General features: G+C 55.4%; 1 protein-coding gene across 1 annotated transcript; it reads right to left on the bottom strand.

Annotated features, from left to right (window-relative positions):
- Positions 1-2708: 2708 nt before the first annotated feature.
- Positions 2709-25427, bottom strand: LOC116940764 (uncharacterized). Its single transcript, XM_076065788.1, has 13 exons — positions 24888-25427; positions 21864-21918; positions 20656-20755; positions 18641-18798; positions 16968-17104; positions 15579-15725; positions 14458-14596; positions 9887-9968; positions 7959-8131; positions 6918-6978; positions 5693-5810; positions 3759-5285; positions 2709-3457 (listed from the first exon to the last, which is right to left on the bottom strand). Exons 2-13 carry the CDS (start codon positions 21864-21866, stop codon positions 3109-3111), a joined length of 2994 nt encoding a protein of 997 aa, XP_075921903.1. The 5' UTR covers positions 21867-21918; positions 24888-25427; the 3' UTR covers positions 2709-3108.
- Between the last annotated feature and the right edge of the window lie 448 nt (positions 25428-25875).

The raw sequence follows: 25875 nt of genomic DNA, 5'->3' as shown, positions 1-25875 counted from the left end.
GCTCCTGCAGACCATCGGGGGAAGATGTTCTGCCCAGGCAAGAAAAGGGTGCCGGGGTGCTTCCCACTTCACAGGGTGCTCAAAAGCGATGACCCGGAGTTTGTCGAATTCACCAGCTCCTGGCTGCAGTAAGAACCACCTACCACTCCCACCACCTCCCCACGAAGTTTGCTCCCCTCCATGTGATCGCGACTGCTCTCCACCGATCACCAGGAAGATGTGGAGCCGAGTGGACCTGCCAATAAGCGGTACCACCGGCGTGAAGTTAGCCCTCTGTGGAGGAGTGGGAGGTCTGTGCAAGACGCTGCTGGGCATCAGAGGAATGCCACTGCTACTGCTGCTTCCCCTGCTGCTGTGCGTTCCTGGACCTCTTGGGAGAAAGGAACATTAAAGCTCTCGCCATGACTCTCTAACCACGTGGCTGCGTGTGTCCCCCATGTGTATCTCAACAGATGGGATCCGAATTGTCGCATGACGCCAGCGCAGGTGCTGGCTCATAGCTGGCTCGGGACCGTGGCCACCAGCACCACCACCAGCAAAGCCACCACCACCACCACTGCTGCTGCTGGCAGTGTGAAGAGCTCTGGAGCTGCTGAGCCACGGTAAGCCACTACCTGCTTGTCTCGTGGTCAAGGAAGTCTATAGGGGCGTGCGGGGGCCTGGGGCTAATCACAACGTGTGGGCCTTCGAATCGCGGATAAATCCTCTTTCTGTCTTAATTAGAATGATGCATGTGATGTCATTACTTGTGAGATATTCCGGTGCGATAGCCTACGTGTTAAACGGAAGTAATGTCTGACACTGTGACACCGAAGCGCAGGGCCCCCCAAAGCATGGGGCCCGGTGTAGTCGCCCCCATACACCGTACCTGGGGAACGACTCTGCTCCTGTGTGTGTGTTTTGTATCGATTTCTTTTTATGACTACGACTACGCTTATTTAGCCAGCACGAGCCTCAGTCTCAAGACTCTTTTTCAGGAGGGTCCTGCCAAGTTGTTTGCAGTACAGAACAAATTTACTGCTACTGCTGCTGTGTGATCCGAATTGAGTGATTTGAAGATTCAATTTGCAACACTGGTGGGGATGTCCATCCAACACTTGTTGCACAGCGTGTGTGTGAGGCTTCCATTGCCAAACCCAAAGGAATGGAAGTGAAATTTTAATGTGCAATTTTATTGATGGACTTTGTGTTGTCTTGGTGTGGTCTGGGGCAGTTTATTATTCTGTTTTTTTTTGCCTTGCCCAAGCTTGCATTGAGTATTGAAAAACTGACAGGTTTTGATTTATACAATTTGTATTTATATGCTTTATTTTTTGCGTGACTTCCTTACACTTTGCACTTCTTTTGGTTTTGTTTTGTTGTTGTAATCTGCTCAACACCCACTCACCAATCACTCTCACGCCCACCCACCACTCTCACGAATCACTCACTCGCACCCACTCACCACTAATTCACGACTCTCATGCCCACCCACTAACCCTCACACTCACCCACACCCACCCACCACTCACTCTAACACTCTCCCACCCACCCACTCTCACGCCCACCTACTCACACGCCCGCCTACTCGCTCACCACTCACTCTCACACCCAGCCACCAAACACTCATCACTCATTCTCACACCCACCCACTCTCACGCCCGCTCACCCACCCGCCACTCCTCACACACACTCAACACTCATTCTCACACCCACCCGGTGTTTGCGGTCGCGTGCGTATTTACCGAGCGCGTTTTACGCAGGGGGTTTACGTGGCGGCGATCGCATTAAGGGTTCGGCGTGGTGCGTAATTCTGGCGTGTGTGCAAGTAAGGCTGCGCTGCGCACTAACTCATTACCTGCGCCAGCGCTCGCGCAGCAGCCGCGCTATTTTTAGCGCGTGCACGTGGTGGGCAGCAGGTCCGGTTGTGCGCACGCCCGCAGCCCCCGCAGCGTGAGTGGTGGTTTACGTGGGGGGTGGGAGGCAGAATAACGTGAGGCGGTGGAGAGCCAGCAACGAGCCATGTCCCACAGAGAGGATGCTGGTGCGGGGAGGCCGATGACTCGATCGGCGGCAGCCCGGCATGAAGGAGAGGAGGTCCAAAGGGGAGAGGAGGAGGGGGGCATCAGCCCTCAAACACCATCTAGCCATTTCTAGCGTATATACGGTGCTAAGCCGCCATCTTGTGTGGGGAAGGCGCCCAACCACCAGGCGGCCACCCACCATTATTTCACGTGGAAGGCGTACAACCGCCATCTTACGTAGGAAAGGCGCACAAACGCCCTCTTAGGTAAGGAAGACGGCAAACCGCCATTGTGCGTGGGGAAGGTGCCCAACCGCCATTTTACGTTGGGAAGATGGCCAACCGCCATCTTAGGTAGGGACTTTGCCCAACCACCATCTTCTGTGGGGAAGCCGCACAACCGCCATTTTACGTGGGGAAGCCGCCCAACCGCCATTATGCCCACCCTAGCTGGGCATTATGAACCCACCCTTCCTGACCATTATAACCCCACTCTACCTGGCTATTATGAACCCACCCTGGCTGGGCATTATGACCCCACCCTACCTGGCCATTATAACCCCACCCTTCCTGACCATTAAAACCCACCTTACCTGGCCATTATAACCCCACCCTACCTGGACATTATGAACCCAGACCCCCACACGGCACTGACGATCGAAGGCACCAAACCCCACGAAAAAAGTCGTCTGCAACGTTTTTCACATACTGGTGACTTCATATATAATTATAACAATCATATTTACAATAATAATATACAAAACTACACACGTACAATGCTATTTTAACACACACCACGTGTTAGGGTTGTAGCCTGAGATAAGGGGGGCCCTGGGTAAGCTACTGGTGAGTGTGTGGTGGGGTGAGCGTGTGGTGAGTGCAGTGAGTGGCTGTGTCCAGTCCATGTCTGGCGGCCGCTCTTCAGTCGTCTTCCACAGCTGGTCTCCACGATAGTGAGTGTGGTGAGTGGGTGTGTGTGTGGGGTGAGTGAGTGTGGGTGGCTGGGTGTGTGTGGGGTGACTGTGTGTGGGTGGGTGGGTGGTGCGGTGCTGCTGCTCGTGGTGGTGGTGGTTGGCACCGACTCCACCACCACCACCACCCCCCTGCTACTCTGCCATGGGCTGCCCACCACACAGCAGCAGGCGGCGGAAGATCGAGGAGAGTGCCCTGCCCATATGGGCCAGACCCCTTTGCTTCTTTTTCTTCTTCTTCTCCTGCTGCTGTTGCACCTCCTCCTCCTCTTCCATCTGCTCATCCTCTTCTGTCTTCTCGTCCACTTCCATCTGCTCCTCCTCTTCTGTCTTCTCCTCCACTTCCATCTTCTCCTCTTCCTCTGTCTCATCCTCCTCCTCCGTTTGATCCTCGTTCTCCTCCTCCTCCACCTCCTCTGTCTCATCCTCATCCAGCGATGATGACAAGGATGATGATGATGGGGGCTTTTTCTCCGACTCAGCTCTGTGGAGAGAGAGGCAGCAGCACCACAGCAGCGCATCATCATAATCATCGTCATGCTGGTACTACAGCCAGAGGTCGCGATCGGTCCCCACGGCCAGAAGTGGACCTGGCCATCACAAATGAAAGCAGCTCAACCAAGTGGCTGATGTCATCATCATCATCGTCACATGGGGATTCATAGCGGCAGCCCAAATACTAAATTCATATAGATGCATCGAGACCCATACTCATAGAGACCCATACAGACTCACAACGACCCATACTCAGAGACCCTGCACTGAGCATACAGAGGGAGTCTCACCGTAGATCCGCAGCTCCAAAGGCCTCGCTGGTGATGGTGGTGGCCTCGATGGTGGTGGGGGTGGCCTCGCTGGTGGCGGTTGTGGCCTCGCTGGTGGCGGTTGTGGCCTCGCTGGTGATGGGGGTGGCCTCGATGGTGGTGGGGGTGGCCTCGATGGTGGTGGGGGTGGCCTCGATGGTGGTGGGGGTGGCCTCGATGGTGGTGGGGGTGGCCTCGATGGTGGTGGGGGTGGCCTCCATGGTGGTGGGGGTGGCCTCGATGGTGGTGGGGGTGGCCTCGATGGTGGTGGGGGTGGCCTCGATGGTGGTGGCCTCGATGGTGGTGGGGGTGGCCTCGATGGTGGTGGGGGTGGCCTCGATGGTGGTGGGGGTGGCCTCGATGGTGGTGGGGGTGGCCTCGATGGTGGTGGGGGTGGCCTCGATGGTGGTGGGGGTGGCCTCGATGGTGGTGGGGGTGACCTGGATGGTGGTGGGGGTGGCCTCGATGGTGGTGGGGATGGCCTCGATGGTGGTGGGGGTGGCCTCGATGGTGGTGGGGGTGGCCTCGATGGTGGTGGGGGTGGCCTCGATGGTGGCCTCGATGGTGGTGGGGGTGGCCTCGATGGTGGTGGGGGTGGCCTCGATGGTGGTGGGGGTGGCCTCGATGGTGGTGGGGGTGGCCTCGATGGTGGTGGGGGTGGCCTCGATGGTGGTGGGGGTGGCCTCGATGGTGGTGGGGGTGACCTCGATGGTGGTGGGGGTGGCCTCGATGGTGGTGGGGGTGGCCTCGATGGTGGTGGGGGTGGCCTCGATGGTGGTGGGGGTGGCCTCGATGGTGGTGGGGGTGGCCTCGATGGTGGTGGGGGTGGCCTCGATGGTGGTGGGGGTGGCCTCGATGGTGGTGGGGGTGGCCTCCATGGTGGTGGGGGTGGCCTTCATGGTGGTGGGGGTGGCCTCCATGGTGGTGGAGGTGGCCTCGATGGTGGTGGGGGTGGCCTCAATGGTGGTGGGGGTGGCCTCGATGGTGGTGGGGGTGGCCTCGATGGTGGTGGGGGTGGCCTCGATGGTGGTGGGGGTGGCCTCGATGGTGGTGGGGGTGACCTCGATGGTGGTGGGGGTGGCCTCGATGGTGGTGGGGATGGCCTCGATGGTGGTGGGGGTGGCCTCGATGGTGGTGGGGGTGGCCTCGATGGTGGTGGGGGTGGCCTCGATGGTGGTGGGGGTGGCCTCGATGGTGGCCTCGATGGTGGTGGGGGTGGCCTCGATGGTGGTGGGGGTGGCCTCGATGGTGGTGGGGGTGGCCTCGATGGTGGTGGGGGTGGCCTCGATGGTGGTGGGGGTGGCCTCGATGGTGGTGGGGGTGGCCTCGATGGTGGTGGGGGTGGCCTCGATGGTGGTGGGGGTGACCTCGATGGTGGTGGGGGTGGCCTCGATGGTGGTGGGGGTGGCCTCGATGGTGGTGGGGGTGGCCTCGATGGTGGTGGTCTCGTTCTGGAGCCAGCCGTGACTCAGCGCCTGCTCCGGTGTCATGCGGAGTTCTGGATCCCACCTGGGGAGGCGGGGGGGATGGAGACAGGGGAGGTGAGGATTTGACGTTCCCATCTGTACGTGTGTGTGTACGTGTGTGTGTGTAATGGACAGCGGTGGTGTTATGAACCCGGCAGAAACCCGAGTTAGATTCCTGCACACGGCCAACACCAGTGACAGCGATTATATTATCTGAACTGGTCCTAGGCCTCCCCTAGGTCGACTCAGCCTCAAATGAGTACCTAGTGTAAACATCGCCACTGGGGAGACAAAGGTGGCCGGACGTGGTGGTGCTAGCCACCCACCTCCTCTGTGTGTGCCACAGTGCCGGAGGCCTTCATAGGCGGTGCTGCTACTCGCTACTATTAACAGCACTTGCCCCTACAGTCGGCTTGAGGCTACACGGGCGGTATGTGTCTGTGTTCTTACTGCAGGCAGCTGCTAATGAAGGCCACAAGCTGAGCTCCACATCCCCGCAGCACCAAATGCAGGGGGACACTTGCCGGGAGTCGTTTCCTGGCCGGGCAGTGAGGCTGTCCAGCCTCGTCTGTAGGACAGAGACAGAGAGAGATATACATACACACAGAGAGGGAGATAGAGACAGAGAGATACACAGAGAGACAAAGAAAGAGGAAGAGAGACAGAGAGAGAGACACATACACAGACAGAGAGATGGAAAGAGAGACACACAGAGAGAGGCACGCACAGTGTCACCAACCACCCACCCACCTACCCACCCACTCACCACCACACCGCTACCCCTACAACACTACCACCTCACCACCACACCACCTCCACTACCACCTCTACGCCACCACCAAAGCACGACCACCACCTCACCACCACACCACACCACCACTACCACCATACCACCACACCGCTACCCCTAGAACACCACCACACCACCACCATCGCCACCACCAACGCCTCACCACCACTACCTCACCAATACCTCACCACAACCACACCACAACCACACCACCACCTCACCACCACACCACCACCACCTCACCACCACACCGCTACCCCTACAACACCACCTCACCACCACCACCACACCACCACTATCCATTGCCATACCACCACCTCACCAACACCACCAAACCACCTCCACTACCCCATCTACACCACCATACCACCACCACCTCACCACCACCACCACCACACCATCACCACCTCACCACCACACCGCTAGCCCTATACCACCACCACATGACCACTACTTCACCACCATTATTGCCACCTCTACACCACCACACCACCACTACCACCATACCACCACACTGCCACCACCACACCACCACTATCGCCACCACTAACACCTCACCACCACTACACCTCACCACCACCACACCACCACCTCACCACTATCCACTGCCACACAACCACCACACCACCACCTCACCACCACCTCACCACCACACCACCTCCACTACCACCTCTACACCACCACCTCACCACCACCACCTCACCACCACCACCTCACCACCACCACCACATCATCACCACCACCTCACCACCACCACCTCACCACCACCACCACATCATCACCACCTCACCACCACACCGCTAGCGTTACACCACCACCTCACCACCACCACCTCACCAGCACTTCACCACCACCACACCACCATCACACCACCCTTCAACTCACCAAAGTATGCCGCTCTTTTGCGAGCTTTCTCCACCATTTCTTTTGGAGGCATGCCCAGGATCTGCGCAACCATTTCAAGACAGACACACAGAGGGACACACGCATGTTACACGAATGTTACACGCGTGTTACACACGGGGACCCATACAGAGACCCATAGAGATCCAGAGACTTATATAAAACCATAGGGACTCACAGAGACCCATATGGATCCACAGAGACCCATAGAGAGACCCATACGGACCGACAGAGACCCATACATAGACCCATAGAGGTCCAGAGACTCATATAAAACCATTGAGACTCAGAGGCCCACACTAAAACTGAATATTTCACCAGGGAAGGCCGCACTGAGCTACGTGGCTGTTTTTCATTAGCTGTACAACGAAAGACCTGAACGTGACATTATCGTTGTTGCTCAGCGCATCTAGCATCATGGGTGAGTAGGTGGGTGGGGGGAGGGTGAGTGGGTGGGTTAGTGGATAGGTAGGTGGGTGGGTGAGTGGGTAGGTAGGTGAGTGGGTGAATGGGTGGGTAGGTTGGTGGGTAAGTGGGTGGGTGAGTGGGTGAATGGGTGAGTGGATGGGTGAGTGGGTGAGTGGATGGGTGGATAGGTCGGTGGGTGTGTAGGTGGGTGGGTTACTGGGTGGGTAGGTGGGTGAGTCAGTGAGTAGGTGGGTGGGCGAGGGGGTAGGTGGGTGGGTGAAGGGGTGGGCGAGTGGGTGGGTAGGTGGATGAGTGAGTGGGTGGGTAGGTGGGTAGGTGGGTGAGTGGGTGGTTACGTGGGTGTGTAGGTAGGTGGGTGGCTGGGTAAGTAGGTGGGTGAGTGGGCAGGTAAGTAGGTAGATGGGTGGGTGGGTAAATGTGTAGGTGAGTGAGAGGATGCGTAGGTAGGTGGGTGGGTAGGTGAGTGGGTGGGTGGTTGGGTGGCTGGTTGGGTGACTGGCTGACAGGGTTGGGTGACTGAGTGACTGGCTGGGTGACTGGCTGGCTGTGGGCCAGGTCGTCGCTCGAGGCCCCCCAGGGAGGCTCCCCAGTCACCTCGATGCAGCATGCCAGGTGGTCGTCGCGGCTGAACGAGAGGAAGAGTTCCCTGTCGGTGGCCAGCTTGGCGACGGTGCAGCCCAGCGACCATGTGTCCACAGCGCAGGTCGCCGGGTAGCCGAGAAGCACCTCGGGGGCCACGTAGGCGAGGGTTCCTCCCACGTGCGAGGCTGTGCAGACGACAACAGCAGCGATGATGATGAAGATTGTAGACTAGGTACGTGTGTGTAGGTGGGTGGGTGGGTTGGGTGGCTGGGTTGGGTGGCTGGGTTGGGTGGCTGGGTTTGGTGGCTGGGGCGGTGGCTGGGTGGGTGGGGGGTGGATGGTTGGGCGGGTGAGTGGGTGGATGGCTGGCTGGGTGGATGGGTGAGTGGGTGGATGGCTGGGTGGGTGGATGGATAGATGGATGGGTGAGTGGGTGGGCAGGTGGGTGAGTGGGTGGGTGGGTGGATTCATGGGTGGGTGACTGGATGGGCAGGTCAGTGGGTGAGTGGGTAGGTGGCTGGATGGGTCGGTGGCTGGATGGGTCGGTGGGTGGGTGGGTGCATAGATGGATGGGTGGGTGGGTCAGTGGCTGGGCGGGTGGGTGGATGGCTGGGTGGGTGAGTGGGTGAGTGGGTGGGTGAGTGGGTGGGTGAGTGGGTGGATATCCGGCTGGGTGGGTGGATGGGTGGGTGGGTGGCTTGATGGCTGGGTGGGTAAATGGCTGGGTGGGTGGGTATATAGATGGATGGGTGGTTGAGTGGGTGTATGGGTGTATGGGTGGATGGGTGTGTGGGTGGGTCGCTGGATGGGGGGGGTCGGTGGGTGGGTGGGTGGATGGGTGGGTGGATGGGCGGGTGGGTGAGTGGGTGGGTGGGTAATTGGGTGGATGGCTGGCTGGCTGGCTGGGTGAGTGGGTGGGTGGGTGAGTGGGTGGATGGCTGGCTGGGTGGATGGGTGAGTAGGTCGCTGGATGGCTGAGTGGGTGGGTGGATGGCCGGGTGGGTGGTTGGGTGAGTGGGTGGCTGGATGGCTGGGTGGAGGGGTGGATGGGTGGGTAGATGGATGGCTGGGTGGGTGGGTGGATGGCTGGGTGGGTGGATGTATGGATAGATGGATGGGTGGGTGAGTGGGTGGGTGGGTGAGTGGGTGGGTGGGTGAGTGGGTGGGTGGGTGAGTGGGTGGGTGGGTGAGTGGGTGGCTGGGTAGCTGAATCAGTGGGTGGGTGGGTGAGTGGGTGGATGGCTCTCTGGGTGGGTGCGTGGATCGCTCGGTGAGTGGGCAGGTGAGTTGGTGGCTGGATGGCTGGGTGGGTGGGTGTCTGGATGACTGGGTGGGTGGATGGATGGGTGGGTGAATGGCTGTGTGGGTGGGTGCATGGATGGATAGATGGATGGATAGATGGATGGGTGGGTGGGTGGGAGAGTGGGTGGGTGGGTGGGTGGATGGGTCGGTGGGTTGATGGGTTGATGGGTGGATGGGTGAATGGATGTGTGGGTGGGTGGGTGAGCGGGTGGGTGGATGGGCTAGTGGGTGGATGGGTGGGTGGGTGGGTGGATGGGTGGTGGGTGAGTGGGTGGCTGGATGGCTGGGTGGGTAGATGGATGGGTGGATGGCTGGGTGGGTGGGTAGGTGCATGGATGGATATATGGATGGGTGGGTGAGTGGGTGGGTGGATGGGTCAGTGGCTGGGTGGATGAATGGGTAGGTGGGTGGATGGGTGGGTGGATGGGTGGGTGGATGGATGGGTGGGTGGGTGGATGGGTCAGTGGGTGGGTGGATGGGTGGGTGGATTGATGGGGGAGTCGGTGGGTGGCTTGATGGGTGGGGGAATGGATGGGTTGATGGCGAATGGATGTGTAGGTCGGTGGATGGGTGGGTAGATGGGTGTGTGGGGTTGTCAGTGGGTGGATAGGTGGGTGTGTGTGGGTGTCTCCACTCACTTTTGCCATCCACAAAGAAGCTTGAGGCGAAGTTCCTGACCCTGACGATGCCATCCGCGATGTTCGCCAACAGAACGTTGCTCTGGATGGGGAGTGAGCCGCAGGGAGGGAATTCACACCCAGCATGGTCAAGGCGGTGAGCGTCGTTTACGACCGAGCGTCTGTGCAGGGGGACTGCCTCCGCTCACAGACGTTCAACTTACGAAGTTTCAGAGATATGTGCAAAAAAAAGTGACATCTACATCTGCAGAACGTGAAGAACCTGTGGCATCTACATCAACAGAACATGAACAACCTGTGGCACCTACAGAACGTGAAGAACCAGTGGGATCTACAGAGCATGAAGAACCAGTGACATCTTCATCTACATAACGTGACGGAACAGTGGCATCTATATTTACAGAACGTGAGGAACCAGTGGCATCTACATCTATAGAACGTGAAGAACCAGTGGTATCTACATCTGCAGAACGTGAAGAGCCAGTGGTATCTACATCTGCAGAACGTGAAGAACCAGTGGCATCTACATCCGCAGAACATGAGGAACTATTTGCATCTACATCTACATCTGCAGAACATGAAGAACGAGTGGCATCTACATCTGCAGAACGTGAAGAACGAGTGACATCTGCATCTGCAGAACGTAAAAACCAGTGGCATCTACATCTACAGGACGTGAAATACCAGTGCCATCTACATCTACAGGACGTTAAGACATAGTGGCATCTACATTTGCAGAACGTGAAGAACCAGTGGTATCTACATCTGCAGAACATGAAGAACACCAGTGACATCTACATCTGCAGAACATGAATAATCAGTGGCATTTACATCTGCAGAGCGAGCACCAGCGCCCCAGCGTGTACAACAACCGCCATTCGCCACTAAGTGGCGGTGACGTCACCACGACGCTTGTGCCAGGCCATGTGCACCTTGAGGCTACGTGAAGTGTCGAACGCCCGCTGGCAGGAGGTCACGGGGCAGACCCAAGTGCCACGGGTCGACTGACTCAGATGACTGGCTGATGCACCACCTGTGCCCCCTACTGTGCCAACCTTCTGTGCTTTAGCCACCCGGTGCTCAGCTCGTTGTTGTGAGCGTCGCCCCTCCATCCTCCGTTGTTGTTGGAGGGCAACTGCCTCCAACTGCCCAGCAGCGTCCTTCACGAGCCTCCTCCACAGAGGCCGATCTTGACACCACTGGTACCAGTCATCGGCAAGTCCACTTAGCTCCACGTCCTTCTGTGCCACATCACTCCATCTCTTCTCTAGCCCGTGCCGTGCCCATTTAGCTCCCTCGATCCGGCCGAACAAAAGCTGTTTCGGCATGCGGTGGCTGGGCATGCAGGCTACATGACCCAGCCAACGCAGCCTTGCCTGCCAGAGGAGCTCACCGATGGAACCGTGCTCAGATCTTTCAAAGATTTGTGAGCTCCTCACACAATCCAGCAGGTTAAACCCAGGATGGATCGTAGGCAGGCTAGCCTATATGTTTCTAACCCGCAAAGATGTTCCATTAGGGGGGTCCACGTTTCGCAAGCGTAGAGAAGGGAGGGAATAACCGTGGCCGAGAAGACCTGAAGCTTAGTGCGGAGCGACAGACCAGGTAGCTTCCACACAGCGTTACGCAACCGATGAAAAGATATTGCCACTCGACTGATTCGGAGTGAGACCTCTGCTGTTAAACTGGAGCCGGTCATAAGCACACTGCCCAGGTATGGGAAACTCTCCACTCTCTCCACAACTGCCCAATCACCGATTGAGAGTTGTGGTGGTGGAGTGTCCAATGGTACAAAATACCCAGGCAGGTGCTTAGTTTTGGTGGGGCTGATGGTAAGGCCCCATCTCTTAGTGGCACGCTCCAGTCTCAGCAGCAGCGTCTCCAACTCCTCCTCTGAATGAGCAGCTAATACCAAATCATCGGCATACATAACGTGGTTGAGCAATAGGGAGCCATCCCTTGACCGCACCCGGGCATCGATCAGCCCCTCATTATATCTGTACCAAATGGAGATTCCCCCGGTACAGCTATTGAAGGCTTAACGAACTACGTAGTCAAAATTGATGTTAAATAATGTGGGAGCCAGAGGACATCCCTGTCGCACCCCAAGGTGTACAGGTAATGGCTCTGACTCCCGGCCACGTAGTTTTACCCGGGCCGGCTCACCATCATGAAGGTCCTTAATGATCGTGAGCAGAGGGTCAGGGACTTCAAAAGCACGAAGAACAAGGTCAATAAAGCAGAGATGTAGGTCTTGTTGGAATTCCCTACACCTCTGCTGTAGCAGACGGACAGAAAATATGGCATCTGTGCAGGACCGCCCTTTCCTGAAACCACATTGGGGCTCCGCAAGCCTCTCCTCAGCGTGCCTGGCAAGGCGATGTTGAATAATCCTTGCCAGGACATTTCCCGGCACACTTAAGAGTGCGATGCTCCTGTAGTTGTTACAGTTTTTGCGGTCCCTCTTCTGCCAATCCTGCGGAACCCATCCAGTGGTCCAGACTGTTGTTATGATGTCATATAGGGCAGTCTGTGCACAAACGCCACCCTCCCTCAGCATTTCGCTTGGGAGATCATCTCTACCCGGTGCCTTTCCTGGTCTCAGACTCCGGATCACCTTCAGTACTTCCTCAACAGATGGCACCTCAGCCAGCCACTCACAGGGGGTGACTTCTTCCAATATTTGAGGCACTGCAGCCTCAGCAGGATCATCCCCACTTCGTGCCACGATGTTTTCCTGGCTGATGGATTTCCCCTCCCCCAGGACCTCACAGAAATGCTCAGCAAATCTGCAAACCTGTTCCTGGGGGTCAGAGATTGGATCACCGTTTTTTCCCCTAATGATGGTAATAGGTGTGGCGCTGCAGGTTACTTTTTTGATGGAGTTAAATAGAGATTTGTGATCGCGGGCCACTGAGGCAGACTCCATCTCCTCAGCAACCTGCGACCACCACCCATCATTGCAGCGCCTCACGGCTCTCCGAACCTCCGAGCGAAGGCTGTGGTAAGCCTCCTCATTCTCTGATGTGGGATTCTGTATCCGATGACAGTGGGCCTGTCGCTTTTTCTCAACCAACCTCAACACCTCCTCTGTCAGCCAGGGTCTCTGGGGAGGTCTGGACCACGTACCCAAAGCAGCCATTGCAGCTGCATGAGTCACAGTCCTAAACCTCGCCCATTTACCCTCGACATCAGGAGGAGTGGGGGACAATGCCAACCCCAGCCGCAAGCAATGATGAAATTCTCACTTGCAACTTTCATCAGATAACTGAGACCAGGCCACTTTAGGTTGGAATGGGGTCCTGGGTGTACACCCACCACCGGAGTGGAAGAATGGCAGGTGCATCTTACAGATGACTAGTCGATGGTCAGAGGGCAGATCAGCTCCACGGTAGGTCCTGGTGTCAAGGACATGGGCTCGCATCCGCTGGTCCGTCACTATGTAGTCCAGCAGATGTTCTTGCTTGGACCCGGCATGCATCCATGATGTTGTGTGGATGCGCCGATGCCGGAACAGCGTGTTTGTAATTACAAGCCCATGGGCTGCACAAAAATCTAGCAGCCTCCTACCGTTGTTATTGAGCTGATCTGGCCCATGCCCTCCAATCACTCCAGACCAGGTGCCAGCATCATGACCAACTCGGGTATTGAAGTCACCCAACAAGATGACTCTATCCTGAGGGGCCACTTTAGCCAGCACCTGTGGCACGAGGTCATAGAAGGCATCTGACTCATCGGCTTTGCTGCATCCCTCCACGGATGTTCGTCTTCGGAGGGGGCATAAATAACCACGAACACCACTCCTCTCCTCCGGTTGATGGGAAGGCGAGCCCAAAGTAGCCTGGGGCTTACAGCTTCCCACACCTCACCGCCACGCTCCCACGCCCCCTTCATTCTTTTGTTCAAAAGAAGAGCCACATCCTGTTGTTTGGCAGTCTGTTGCCCCGAGTAGAGGACTGTCCACCCCTCATGGTGGCAGGAGCCAGAACCGGTCCACCGGACCTCCTGAATGCCACAGAGATCCAGGCGGTACTGGTCCAGCTCCCGACAGAGGAGTGGCAGCCTCTCCTCCGCAGTGAGCGTTCGAACATTCCATGTGGCCACACGAAGTGGCTTTTCGTTGTTTCTGGAGGAGCCCCGAGTGTAGAGATTCAATCTCCTGGCTCCGCCAATTGGAGTTTGGCCAGGAGACGTCATAAATGCCTGTCCCCCCGGGGCCTCCGGCACAAGCTTATTAGTTACATATTTCAGTCGTGGTTTAGTGGTAAAATTTTGAAGGTGGAGGGGTTACCAGCCCCTCGCACCCATCCAGAGCCCCCCGTTTAGCCACTGTGGTGGTCACAGACGCCATGAGGGGAGTAGCCAATCGGAATTGGCCCTCCCCCCACAGCACTGTCCACGACAGAGTTGCCCATCCGGCACTGCGAGGAGTTAGCGGGTTGTTTTGCCGTGTACTCACCCACACACACAGACACACCCACACACAGACACCCACACACTCACACACAGACACCCACACACATATACACCCACACACACAGACACCATTACACAGCATGCACTCCACTCACGGGCTTGATGTCACCGTGTACGATGCCCCGGGACTTGGTGTGGGCCAGGAAGTGGAGGATGGCCCTAGTGTACGACCTCACCGCATCCTCGTGACTTTGCCACAGCGTCATCTGTCTGAGCACGCAATGGAGTTTCGCCCTGCCACGCGGAGAGACAGCGACCATGTCAGTCACGTCAGCGACGACGTCAGCGACGACGTCAGTGACATCAGCGGTTAGCGTGCTGCGCTGCGAACCTGGCGAACTGGGCTCGGTTCCCGCTCATGGCCAACACCCAGTGACGATTATCTGAACCGGTCCTGGGTCTACCCTAGGTCGACTCAGCCTCAAATGAGTACCTGGTGCGATGTGTAAACATCGCCACTGGGGAGACAAAGGCGGCCGCGCGTGGTGTTGGCCACCCACCCCCTCGTGTGCCGTGCCGGCCTTTAAAGGTGCTCGCTAACAGCACTTGCCACTACAGTCTGTTAAGGCTATATGGGGGATCTTTGATCTTTGTGTGCGTATGTTGAAATTCATTCACACCGTACGTAGCCAAGCATGCTAATGTGTGGGTCTCTATGGGTGTCTGTGTGGGTGTCTCTGTGGGTCTCTATGGGTCTCTGTGGGTCTGGGGGTCTGTGGGTCTCTGTGTGTGAATGTATGCAGAACTTCTTTTGCACCATACATAGCCAACCGTACTAATGTATGGGTATGGGTGTCTCTATGGGTCTGTATGGGTGGTGGTGGTGTTGTGGTGGTGGTGTTTGGTGGTGGTGGTGTTTGGTGGTGGTGGTGTTTGGTGGTGGTGGGTGCTGGTGGGTGATGGTGGATGGGTGGTGGGTGGGTGGTTATGGTGGGTGGTTGGGTGAGGGGTTGTGCTGGTGATGGTGGGTGGTTGAGTGGGTGGTGTGGTGGTGATGGTGGGTGGGTGGTGGAGGGTGAGTGGGTGAGTGGTGTGGTGGTGAGTGAGTGGGTAAGTGGTGGTGGTGAGTGAGTGAGTGGGTGAGTGGTGGTGGTGGTGGGTGAGTGGTGGTGGTGGTGATGGTGAGTTAGTCGGTGGTGGTGGTGAGTGAGTGGGTGGTCGGTGAGTGAGTGAACGAGTGAGTGAGTGGTGGTAGTGGTGCTGGTGGTGTGCGTACTTCAACAGCTCCATGACAAGGCATTTGTGGCCTCGAAAGTAGAAAGTCTCCAGAACCCTGACTACGTTGTAGTCCACGTTGCTACGGTCGCTCTGGAGCTCCATGGACATTAGCAGCTCCGTTCTCTGGTGCTTTTCTTCCCTGGAGCTGCGAGCGAGTGAGCAAGTTCACAGAACGAGAGAGAGAAAGAAAGAGAGACAGATAGAGAGAAAGAGACAAAGAAACAGAGATCAAGACAGAGACAGACAGAGAGAGACAGACAGAGACAGAGAGTTTAGACTTTAATATACAGTGGGTCTGTGTGTGGAACACTGAGTAGTAGTAGTGGGTCTGTGTGTGGAACACTGAGTAGTAATAGTGGGTCTGTGTGTGGAACACTGAGTAGTAGTAGTGGGTCTGTGTGTGTAACACAGAGTAGTAGTAGTGGGTCTGTGTGTGTAACACTGAGTAGAAGTCGTATTGGATCTGTGTGTGTAACACTGTGTAGTAGTAGTGGGTCTGTGTGCGTAACACTGAATAGTAGTAGTGGGTCTGTGTGTGTAACACTGAGTAGAAGTCGTATTGGATCTGTGTGTGTAACACTGTGTAGTAGTAGTGGGTCTATGTGTGTAACACTGAGTAGTAGTAGTGGGTCTGTGTGTGTAACACTGAGTAGTAGTGGGTCTGTGTGTGTAACACTGAGTAGTAGTAATGGGTCTGTGTGTGTAACACTGAGTAGTAGTAGTGGGTCTGTGTGTGTAACACTGAGTAGTAGTAGTGGGTCTGTGTGTGTAACAGTGAGTAGTAGTAATGTGTCTGTGTGTGTAACACTGAGTAGTAGTAGTGGGTCTATGTGTGTAACACTGATTAGTAGTAGTGGGTCTGTGTGTGTAACACTGAGTAGTAGTAATGGGTAATGCGTAGTTGGTCTGTCGCTATCAATATTATCCACAATAGAGGTGAGTTTGGGTTATATGACGTAAATATAAATGTTGTGTCATTAAACCCGCCACACTGACACACGCCCAATTGGTTGAGGTGGTTTGTCACCTAAACACAAAACGCTTGGCCAGCTCGTTACTTGCTCAGCACTTAACCGGTTGTTGTGTTGGAAAGTGTCAAAGTCAATTGTCAGTGTTGTGGTGGGGTTCGTCTCCAACACACAACCAGTGGTGGAGGTGGTGGTGAGGGTGGTGGGGAGGTGGTGGTGGGGTGGGAGTGTCGCTGTGGAGGTGGTGGTGGGGAGGTGGTGGTTGAGCGATGGAGATTCAAGTAAAGGATGTTCAGTCATTGTTTGTTGTTGTGGTTCACAGCCAGCAGCAGTCCCATAGTGTGTGTTTGTTTATTGTTCTTGTTATTGGTGGTGTTATTGTTGTTGTTGACTGCACTGCTGCGCCAGGGCCCACTCACGTGGAGGGTGAGGCGAGGATCTTGAGAGCCACCATCGTCCGAGTCTTGTGGTCCAGACACCTCACCACCACGCTCTGCCCACCCTGCCCAATCTTCCTGTCCAGCTGGAAGCGGTAGTAGAAGTGCTCGTTCTGGACCTGCAGGGGTCACGGGAGGTCAGGGTGGGGGTCACGAGGAGGTCACATGTAGCCAACAGTGCTAATCTGTGGGTCACTGTGGGTGTCTGTGGGTGTCTCTGTGCGTCTCTATGTGTCTGGGTGTCTCTGTATGTGTGTATGCTGAACTTCTTTCGCACTGTACGTAGCCAACCGTGCTAATCTGTGGTGCTTTATGGGTATCAGTGTCTCTGTGTGGGCCTTCATGATAGTGAACAGGCCCGGGTAAAACTACGTGGCCGGGAGTCAGAGCCATTCCCTGTACACCTTGGGGTGTGACAGGGATGTCCTCTGGCTCCCACATTATTTAACATCTATTTTGACCACATAGTTCGTGAAGCCTTCAATAGCTGTACCGGGGGAATCTCCATTTGGTACAGATATAATGGGAGGCTGATCGATGCCCGGGTGCGGTCAACGGATGGTTCCCTATTGCTCAACCACGTTATGTATGCCGATGATTTGGTAATAGCTGCTCATTCAGAGGAGGAGTTGGAGACGCTGCTGCTGAGACTGGAGTGTGCCACTAAGAGATGGGGCCTTACCATCAGCCCCACCAAAACTAAGCACCTACCTGGGTATTTTGTACCATCGGATACTCCACCCCCACAACTCCCAATCGGTGATGGGGCAATTGTGGAGAGAGTGGAGAGTTTCCCATACCTGGGCAGTGTGCTTATGACCGGCTACAGTTTAACTGCAGAGGTCTCACTCAGAATCAGTCGGGCGGCAATATATTTTCATCGGTTGTGTAACGCTGTGTGGAAGCTACCTGGTCTGTCGCTCCGCACTAAGCTTCAGGTCTTCTCGGCCACGGTCATTCCCTCCCTTCTCTACACTTGCGAAACGTGGACCCCCCAAATGGAACATCTTCGCCGGTCAGAAACATTTAGGCTAGCCTGCCTACGATCCATCATGGGTTTAACCAGGCTGGATTGTGTGAGGAGCTCACAAATCATTGAAAGATCTGGGCAAGGTCCCATCAGTGAGCTCCTCCGGCAGGCAAGGCTGCGTTGGATGGGTCATGTAGCCCGCATGCCCAGCCAACGCATGCCGAAACAGATTTTATTCGGCCGGATCAAGGGGGCTAAACGGGCGCAGCACGGGCTAGAGAAGAGATGGAGTGATGTGGTACAGGAGGATGCGGTGTCAAGATCAGCCTCTGTGGAGGAGGCTCGTGAAGGACGCTACTGGGAAGTTGGAGGCAGCCGCCCTCCAACAACAACGGAGGGCGGAGGAGCGACGGTCACAACAATGAGCGGAGCGCCGGGTGGCTAAAGCACAGCAGGATGGCACAGTAGGGGGCACAGGTGGTGCATCAGCCAGTCATCTCAGACAGTCGTCCCGTGGAACCTGGGTCTACCCCGTGACCTCCTGGCAGCGGGCGTTCAACACTTCACGTGGCCTCAAGGTGCACCTGGCCTGGCACAAGCGATGTGGTGACGTCACCGCCACTTAGTGGCGAATGGCGGTTGTTGTTGTTGTGTCTGTGTCTTTGTGTGTGTCTGTGAGTCTCACGAGGATGTAGTTGTTGTCGTCGTCGTCAAATTCTCCGTTCTTCACTCCCCCTCGTGAGCTTCCTTCCCCGTCCAGAGTGAAGAACCAAACTTCCTGCATGGTGGCCAGCTCCAGCTTCTGGCGCTCAGTCAAGTGAGGCTTGAAGAGACTCAGGATCGCTGCACACGTGACAACAATAACAACTTAAACTATAAACTAATTTTATTTACGCACACACCGGGTTAAGCCCCCCACCGAAGTGACTGGTATCATCATCCTAATCGTCATCATCATCGTCATCATCATTATCATCATTGTCATCATCGTCGTCGTCATCATTATCATTGTCATCATCGTCGTCATCGTCATCATCGTCGTCATCATCGTCATCATCATCGTCGTCATCTTCATTATCATCATCGTCATCATCATCGTTGTCATCGTCGTCATCATCGTCATCATCATCGTCGTCATCGTCGTCATCATCATCATCGTCAACATCGTCATCAACGTCATCGTCGTCGTCATCATCACCGTCATCATCATCGTCACCATCGTCGTCATCACCATGTGGGAGCCATTTGCTCTAAGTGCACGTTGATACAGACTTATAGAGACTCATAGAGAACCACAGAGATCCTCAGAGACCCACAAAGAACCATACTCATATAGAACCATAGAGACCCAAGGAGACCCATAGAGCCCCACAGAGATGCACAGAGACCCTCATAGACCCACAGAGACCCATACTCATATAGAACCAGAGACCCACAGAGACGCACTCATATAGACCATAGAGCCCCACAGAGATGCATAGAGACCCTCATAGACCCATACTAATATAGAACCAGAGACCCACAGAGACCCATATTCATATAGAACCATGGAGACCCACAGAGACCCACACAGAACCATACTCATATAGAACCATAGAGACCCAAGGATACCCATAGAGCTCCACAGAGACGCAGAGACCCTCAGAGACCCACTGAGACCCATATTCATATAGAACCAGAGACCCACAGAGACCCATACTTATATAGAACCATAGAGCCCCACAGAGACGCACAGAGACACTCATAGACCCACAGAGACCCATACTCATATAGAACCATAGAGACCCACAGAGACTGCCACTCATATAGAACCAGAGACCCACAAAGACCTATACTCATATAGAACCATATAGACCCACAGAGACCGATACTCAGAGACCCACGGAGCGGTACAGGGTGCGTGTACGGATGATGAACTTCGTTCGCACTGCACGTAGCTAACCGTGCTAAGGTATGGGTCTCTGTGGGTGTCTATGGGTGTCTCTGTGGATCTATGGTTCTTTGTGGGGTGTATCTGTGTGTTTATGGGTCTCTATGGGTGTCTCTATGTGTCTTTGGAGTCTCTTTGGGTATCTCTGTGTGTCTATGGGTGTCTCTATGTGTCTATGGGTATATCTGTGAGTCTCTATGTGTCTATAGGTGTCTCTGTGGGTCTAAGGGTCTCTATGGGTGTCTCTGTGGGTGGCTGGGTGTCTGTGGGTCTCTATGTGTGTCTCTGTGGGTGTCTATGGGTGTCTCTGTGGATCTATGGTTCTTTGTGGGGTGTATCTGTGTGTTTATGGGTCTCTATGGGTGTCTCTATGTGTCTTTGGAGTCTCTTTGGGTATCTCTGTGTGTCTATGGGTGTCTGTATGTGTCTATGGGTATATCTGTGAGTCTCTATGTGTCTATAGGTGTCTCTGTGGGTCTAAGGGTCTCTATGGGTGTCTCTGTGGGTGGCTGGGTGTCTGTGGGTCTCTATGTGTGTCTCTGTGGGTCTCCGTGGTGGTCACTGCGTGGATTTGTTCCCCTTCACATTTTGAGGAATCACCATCGTCACGCTTTTATCAAAGTGTTTTTTCGCTGCTGCTGTGCATTTCCAGGCGATGACAATGATGATGATTTGATGATATCAGGCCACTTGGTTGAGCTGCTGCTATTTGAGCTGCTATCATTCTTAGACTTTGATGATTTTCCTGCTCATCTCTCTCTCTCTCTAACCTTTGGGTGATTTGCTGCGGATTAATCCGGTGCCGGAGGTGAACGCGCTCCACGTGGTGATAGACGGAGGCTGCCTCCCACTCGGTCCAGCTCGACTTGTCTACACACACACATAAACACACACACACACGTACAAAGACAAAGATCCCCCGTATAGCTTGTAACAGACTGTTGGGGAAAGTGCTTATAGCGAGCCCCTATGAAGCCCAGCATGGCACACGAGGGGGTAGGTGGGCAGCACCATGCCCGGCCGCCTTTGCCTCCACAGTGGCGATGTCTACACACCACACCAGGTACTCATTTGAGGCTGAGTCGACCTACGGGAGGCCCAGGACCGGTTCAAATAATCGTCACTGGTGTTGGCCATAAGCGGGAATCGAACCCGGGTTGCCAAGTTCGTGGCAGTGCGCAAACTGCTACACTACCGCTCCCCACATACACATAAATAAAAAATAAAGATCCCCTATATAGCCTTAACAGACTGTAGGGGGCAAGTGCTGTTAGCGAGCACCTATGAAGGCCGGAACGGTACACGAGGGGGTGGGTGGCCAGCACCACGCCCGACCGCCTTTTTCTCCCTAGTGGCGATGTTTACACACCGCACCAGGTACTCATTTGAGGCTGAGTCGACCTAGGGGAGGCCCGGGACCGGTTCAGATAATCGTCACTGGTGTTGGCCGTGAGCGGGAATCGAACCCGGGTCGCCAGGTTCATAGCGCAGCGCGCTAACCGCTACACTATCGCTACACACATACACACACACATAGACAAAGGTGCAGTAGACTCGTCAACACACACACACAAAGACAACAGTCCCCTTGAGGCTGTAACAAAACTGTGTTCAAAGGTGTGGGTGTTTGTAAGTGTGGGTGTTCATAAGTGTGGGTGGTGTTCGTAATTGTGGGTGTTCGTAGGTGGGTAGTGTTCGTAAGTGTGGATCTTTGTAAGTGTGGGTGGTGTTCGTAAGTGTGGGTGTTCGTAGGTGGGTAGTGTTCGCAAGTGTGGATCTTTGTAAGTGTGGGTGGTGTTCGTAAGTGTGGGTGTTCATAGGTGTGGGTGGTGTTCGTAAGTGAGGATGTTCGTCAGTGAGGGTGTTCGTCAGTGAGGGTGTTGGTGTGGTGTTTGTAAGTGAGGGTGTTCATCAGTGTGGGTGGTGTTTTGTAAGTCCTGGTGTGGTTCATATGTCGAGCAAAAGGGGTCACGCATACCATGGCGCTAATTCTGAGAGTAGCGTTGTTGTGCTCCGTAAATATCTCGGTGTCTCTGCGTGGAGAGTGGAGGGGGGGGGGACGGAGGAGAGAGTCAGTGGAGGGCGAGGTCACCGCGATCACAAGTGGACTCACATCGTCAACACGGACTCACACCTTCATCACAAACTCACATCCTCACCACGAACCCGCATCCTCACTACGGACTCACACCCTCACCAAAAACCCACAATACAAACCCCATTCACCAAAAACCCACAACACGGATCCACACACTCACCAAGAACCCACAAAACAGACAAACACACTCTTACCACGAGCCCACAACACGGACCCACACACTCACGACGAACCCACAACACGGACCCACACACTCACCACGAACCCGCAACACGGACCCACACACTTCCCACGAACCCACAACACGGACCCACACACTCACCACGAACCCACAACACGAACCCACACACTTACCACGAACCCACAACACGGACCCACACACTCACAAAGAACCCACAACACAGACAAACACACTCTTACCACGAACCCACGACACGGACCCACACACTCACCATGAACCCACAACACGGACCCTTACACTCACCAAGAACCCACAACACAGACAAACACACTCTTACCACGAACCCGCAATACGGAACCACACTCTCACCACGAACCCACAATACAAACCCACACTCACCAAGAACCCACAACACGGATCCACACACTCACCAAGAACCCACAACACAGACCAATAGATTCACCACGAACCCGCAACACGGACCCACACACTCACCACGAACCCACAACATGGACCCACACACTCACCACGAACCCACAACACAGACCAACACACTCACCAGGAACCCGCAATACGGACCCACACTCTTACCACGAACCCACAACACGGACCCACACACTCACCACGAACCCACAACACGGACCCACACTTTCACCACGAACCCACAATACAAACCCACACTCACCAAGAACCCACAACACGGACCCACACACTCACCAAAAACCCACAACACAGACCAATACATTCACCACGAACCCGCAACACGGACACACACACTCACCACGAACCCACAACACGGACCCACACACTCACCACGAACCCACAACATGGACCCACGCACTTCCCACGAACCCACAACACGGACCCACACACTCAACACGAACCCACAACACGGACCCACACACTCACCACGAACCCACAACACGGACCCACGCACTCACCACGAACCCACAACACGGACCCACACACTCACCACGAACCCACAACACAGACCAACACACTCACCAGGAACCCGCAATACGGACCCACACTCTTCCCACGAACCCACAACACGGACCCACGCACTCACCACGAACCCACAACACAGACCAACATACTCACCACGAACCTGCAACATGGGCCCACACACTCACCACGAATCCACAACACGGACTCATACACTCACCACGAACCCACAACACGGACCCACACACTCACCACGAACCCACAATACAAACCCACACTCACCAAGAACCCACAACACGGATCCACCCACTCACCAAGAACCCACAACACAGACCAATACATTCACCACGAAGCCACAACACGGACCCACACACTCACCACGAACCCACAACACGGACCCACACACTAGACCACGAACCCACAACACGGACCCACACACTCTTACCACGAACCCACAACACGGACCCACACACTCACCACGAACCCACAACACGGACCCACACACTCACCACGAACCCACAACACGGACCCACACACTCACCCCGAACCCACAACATGGACCCACACACTCACCACGAACCCACAACACGGACCCACACACTCACCACGAACCCACAACACGGACCCACACACTCACCACGAACCCACAACACGGACCCACACACTCACCACGAACCCACAACACGGACCCACACACTCACCACGAACCCACAACATGGACCCACACACTCACCACGAACCCAGAACACGGACCCACACACTCACCATGAACCCACAACACGGACCCACACACTCACCACGAACCCACAACACGGACCCACACACTCACCACGAACCCACAACACGGACCCACACTCTCACCACGAACCCACAACACGGACCCACACGCTCACCACGAACCCACAATACAAACCCACACACTTACCACGAACCCACAACACGGACCCACACACTCACCACGAACCCACAACACGGACCCACACACTCAACACGAACCCACAACACGGACCCACACACTCACCACGAACCCACAACACAGACCAACACACTCACCACGAACCCACAACACGGACCCACACACTCAACACGAACCCACAACACGGACCCACACTCTTCCCACGAACCCACAAAACGGACCCACACACTCACCACGAACCCACAACATGGACCCACACACTCACCACGAACCCAGAACACGGACCCACACACTCACCACGAACCCACAACACGGACCCACACACTCACCACGAACCCACAACACGGACCCACACACTCACCACGAACCCACAACATGGACCCACACACTCACCACGAACCCACAACACGGACCCACACACTCACCACGGACCCACAACACGGACCCACACACTCTTACCACAACACGGACCCACACACTCACCACGAACCCACAACACGGACCCACACACTCACCACGAACCCACAACACGGACCCACACACTCACCACGAACCCACAACACGGACCCACACACTCACCACGAACCCACAACATGGACCCACACACTCACCACGAACCCACAACACGGACCCACACACTCACCACGGACCCACAACACGGACCCACACACTCTTACCACAACACGGACCCACACACTCACCACGAACCCACAACACGGACCCACACACTCACCACGAACCCACAACACGGACCCACACACTCACCACGAACCCACAACACGGACCCATACACTCACCACGAACCCACAACACGGACCCACACACTCACCACGAATCCACAACACGGACACACACAGCTCACCTCGTAAAGATTTTCGAGTGGATGGCTTCGACAGAACCTGCTCGAAAGTCGATGATGAAAATGAAGCAGCCGTAGATCCAGCAGCAGCCGCCTCCTTCACATCCGTCTAAAATTCTGAAGAGACGTTATTGCAGCCACGCCCCGTCGAGTGACGTCTTTCAACGCGACCACGCCCACCGACAGCTCCTCCCCTGGGCACCACCCACCACCCCCGCGTCTACTTCCGGGTTATGGAGATTGGAGGCGGCGGCGGGAAAATCTGAACCCTATCTGGGCCTCCTCTAGGTCGACGCAGCCTGAAGGTGCCTACACGGGACTCAGTGTGATGAGTCTGTGGGTCTCTGTGTGGTGAGTTTATGGGTCTCTGTGGTGAGTTTGTGGGTCTCTGTGTGGTGAGTCTGTGTGGCGAGTCTGTGGATCTCTGTGGTGAGTCTGTGGGTCTATGTGATGAGTTTGTGGGTCTCAGTGTGGTGAGTCTCTGTGTGGCGAGTCTGTGGGTTTCTGTGTGGTTTGTGGATCTCTGTGTGGTGAGAGTAGGTTTTTGTGTGTTGTGAGTCTGTGGAACTTTGTGTGGTGAGTCTCTGTGTGGTGAGTCTGTGGGTCTCTGTGGTGAATCTGTGGGTCTCAGTGTGATGAGTGTGGGTCTCAGTGTGATGAGTCTGTGGGTCTCTGTGGGCCTCTGTGTGGTTTATGGGTCTCTGTGGTGAGTTTGTGTGGCGAGTCTGTGGGTCTCTGTGTGGTGAGTCTGTGGGTCTCTGTGTGGTGAGTTTATGGGTCTCTGTGGTGAGTTTGTGGGTCTCTGTGTGGTGAGTCTGTGTGGCGTGTCTGTGGATCTCTGTGGCGAGTCTGTGGGTCTATGTGTGGTGAGTCTGTGGGTCTATGTGATGAGTTTGTGGGTCTCAGTGTGGTGAGTCTCTGTGTGGCGAGTCTGTGGGTTTCTGTGTGGTTTGTGGATCTGTGTGGTGAGTGTAGGTTTTTGTGTGTGGTG

The sequence above is a fragment of the Petromyzon marinus genome, chromosome 9, assembly GCF_048934315.1.
Source record: "Petromyzon marinus isolate PM22_M1 ecotype Great Lakes invasive population chromosome 9, UKy_Petmar_22M1.pri1.0, whole genome shotgun sequence".
Taxonomy (NCBI): Eukaryota; Metazoa; Chordata; class Hyperoartia; order Petromyzontiformes; family Petromyzontidae; genus Petromyzon; species Petromyzon marinus.
This window is presented reverse-complemented; position numbering and strand designations above follow the sequence as displayed.

Coding starts and splice junctions, on each gene's coding strand:
- LOC116940764 (XM_076065788.1), bottom strand. Junction 17,105..18,640: donor ACGACAACAACTACATCCTC/GTGAGACTCACA, acceptor TGACCCCTGCAG/GTCCAGAACGAGCACTTCTA. Junction 3,458..3,758: donor TTTGGAGCTGCGGATCTACG/GTGAGACTCCCT, acceptor CTCTCTCCACAG/AGCTGAGTCGGAGAAAAAGC.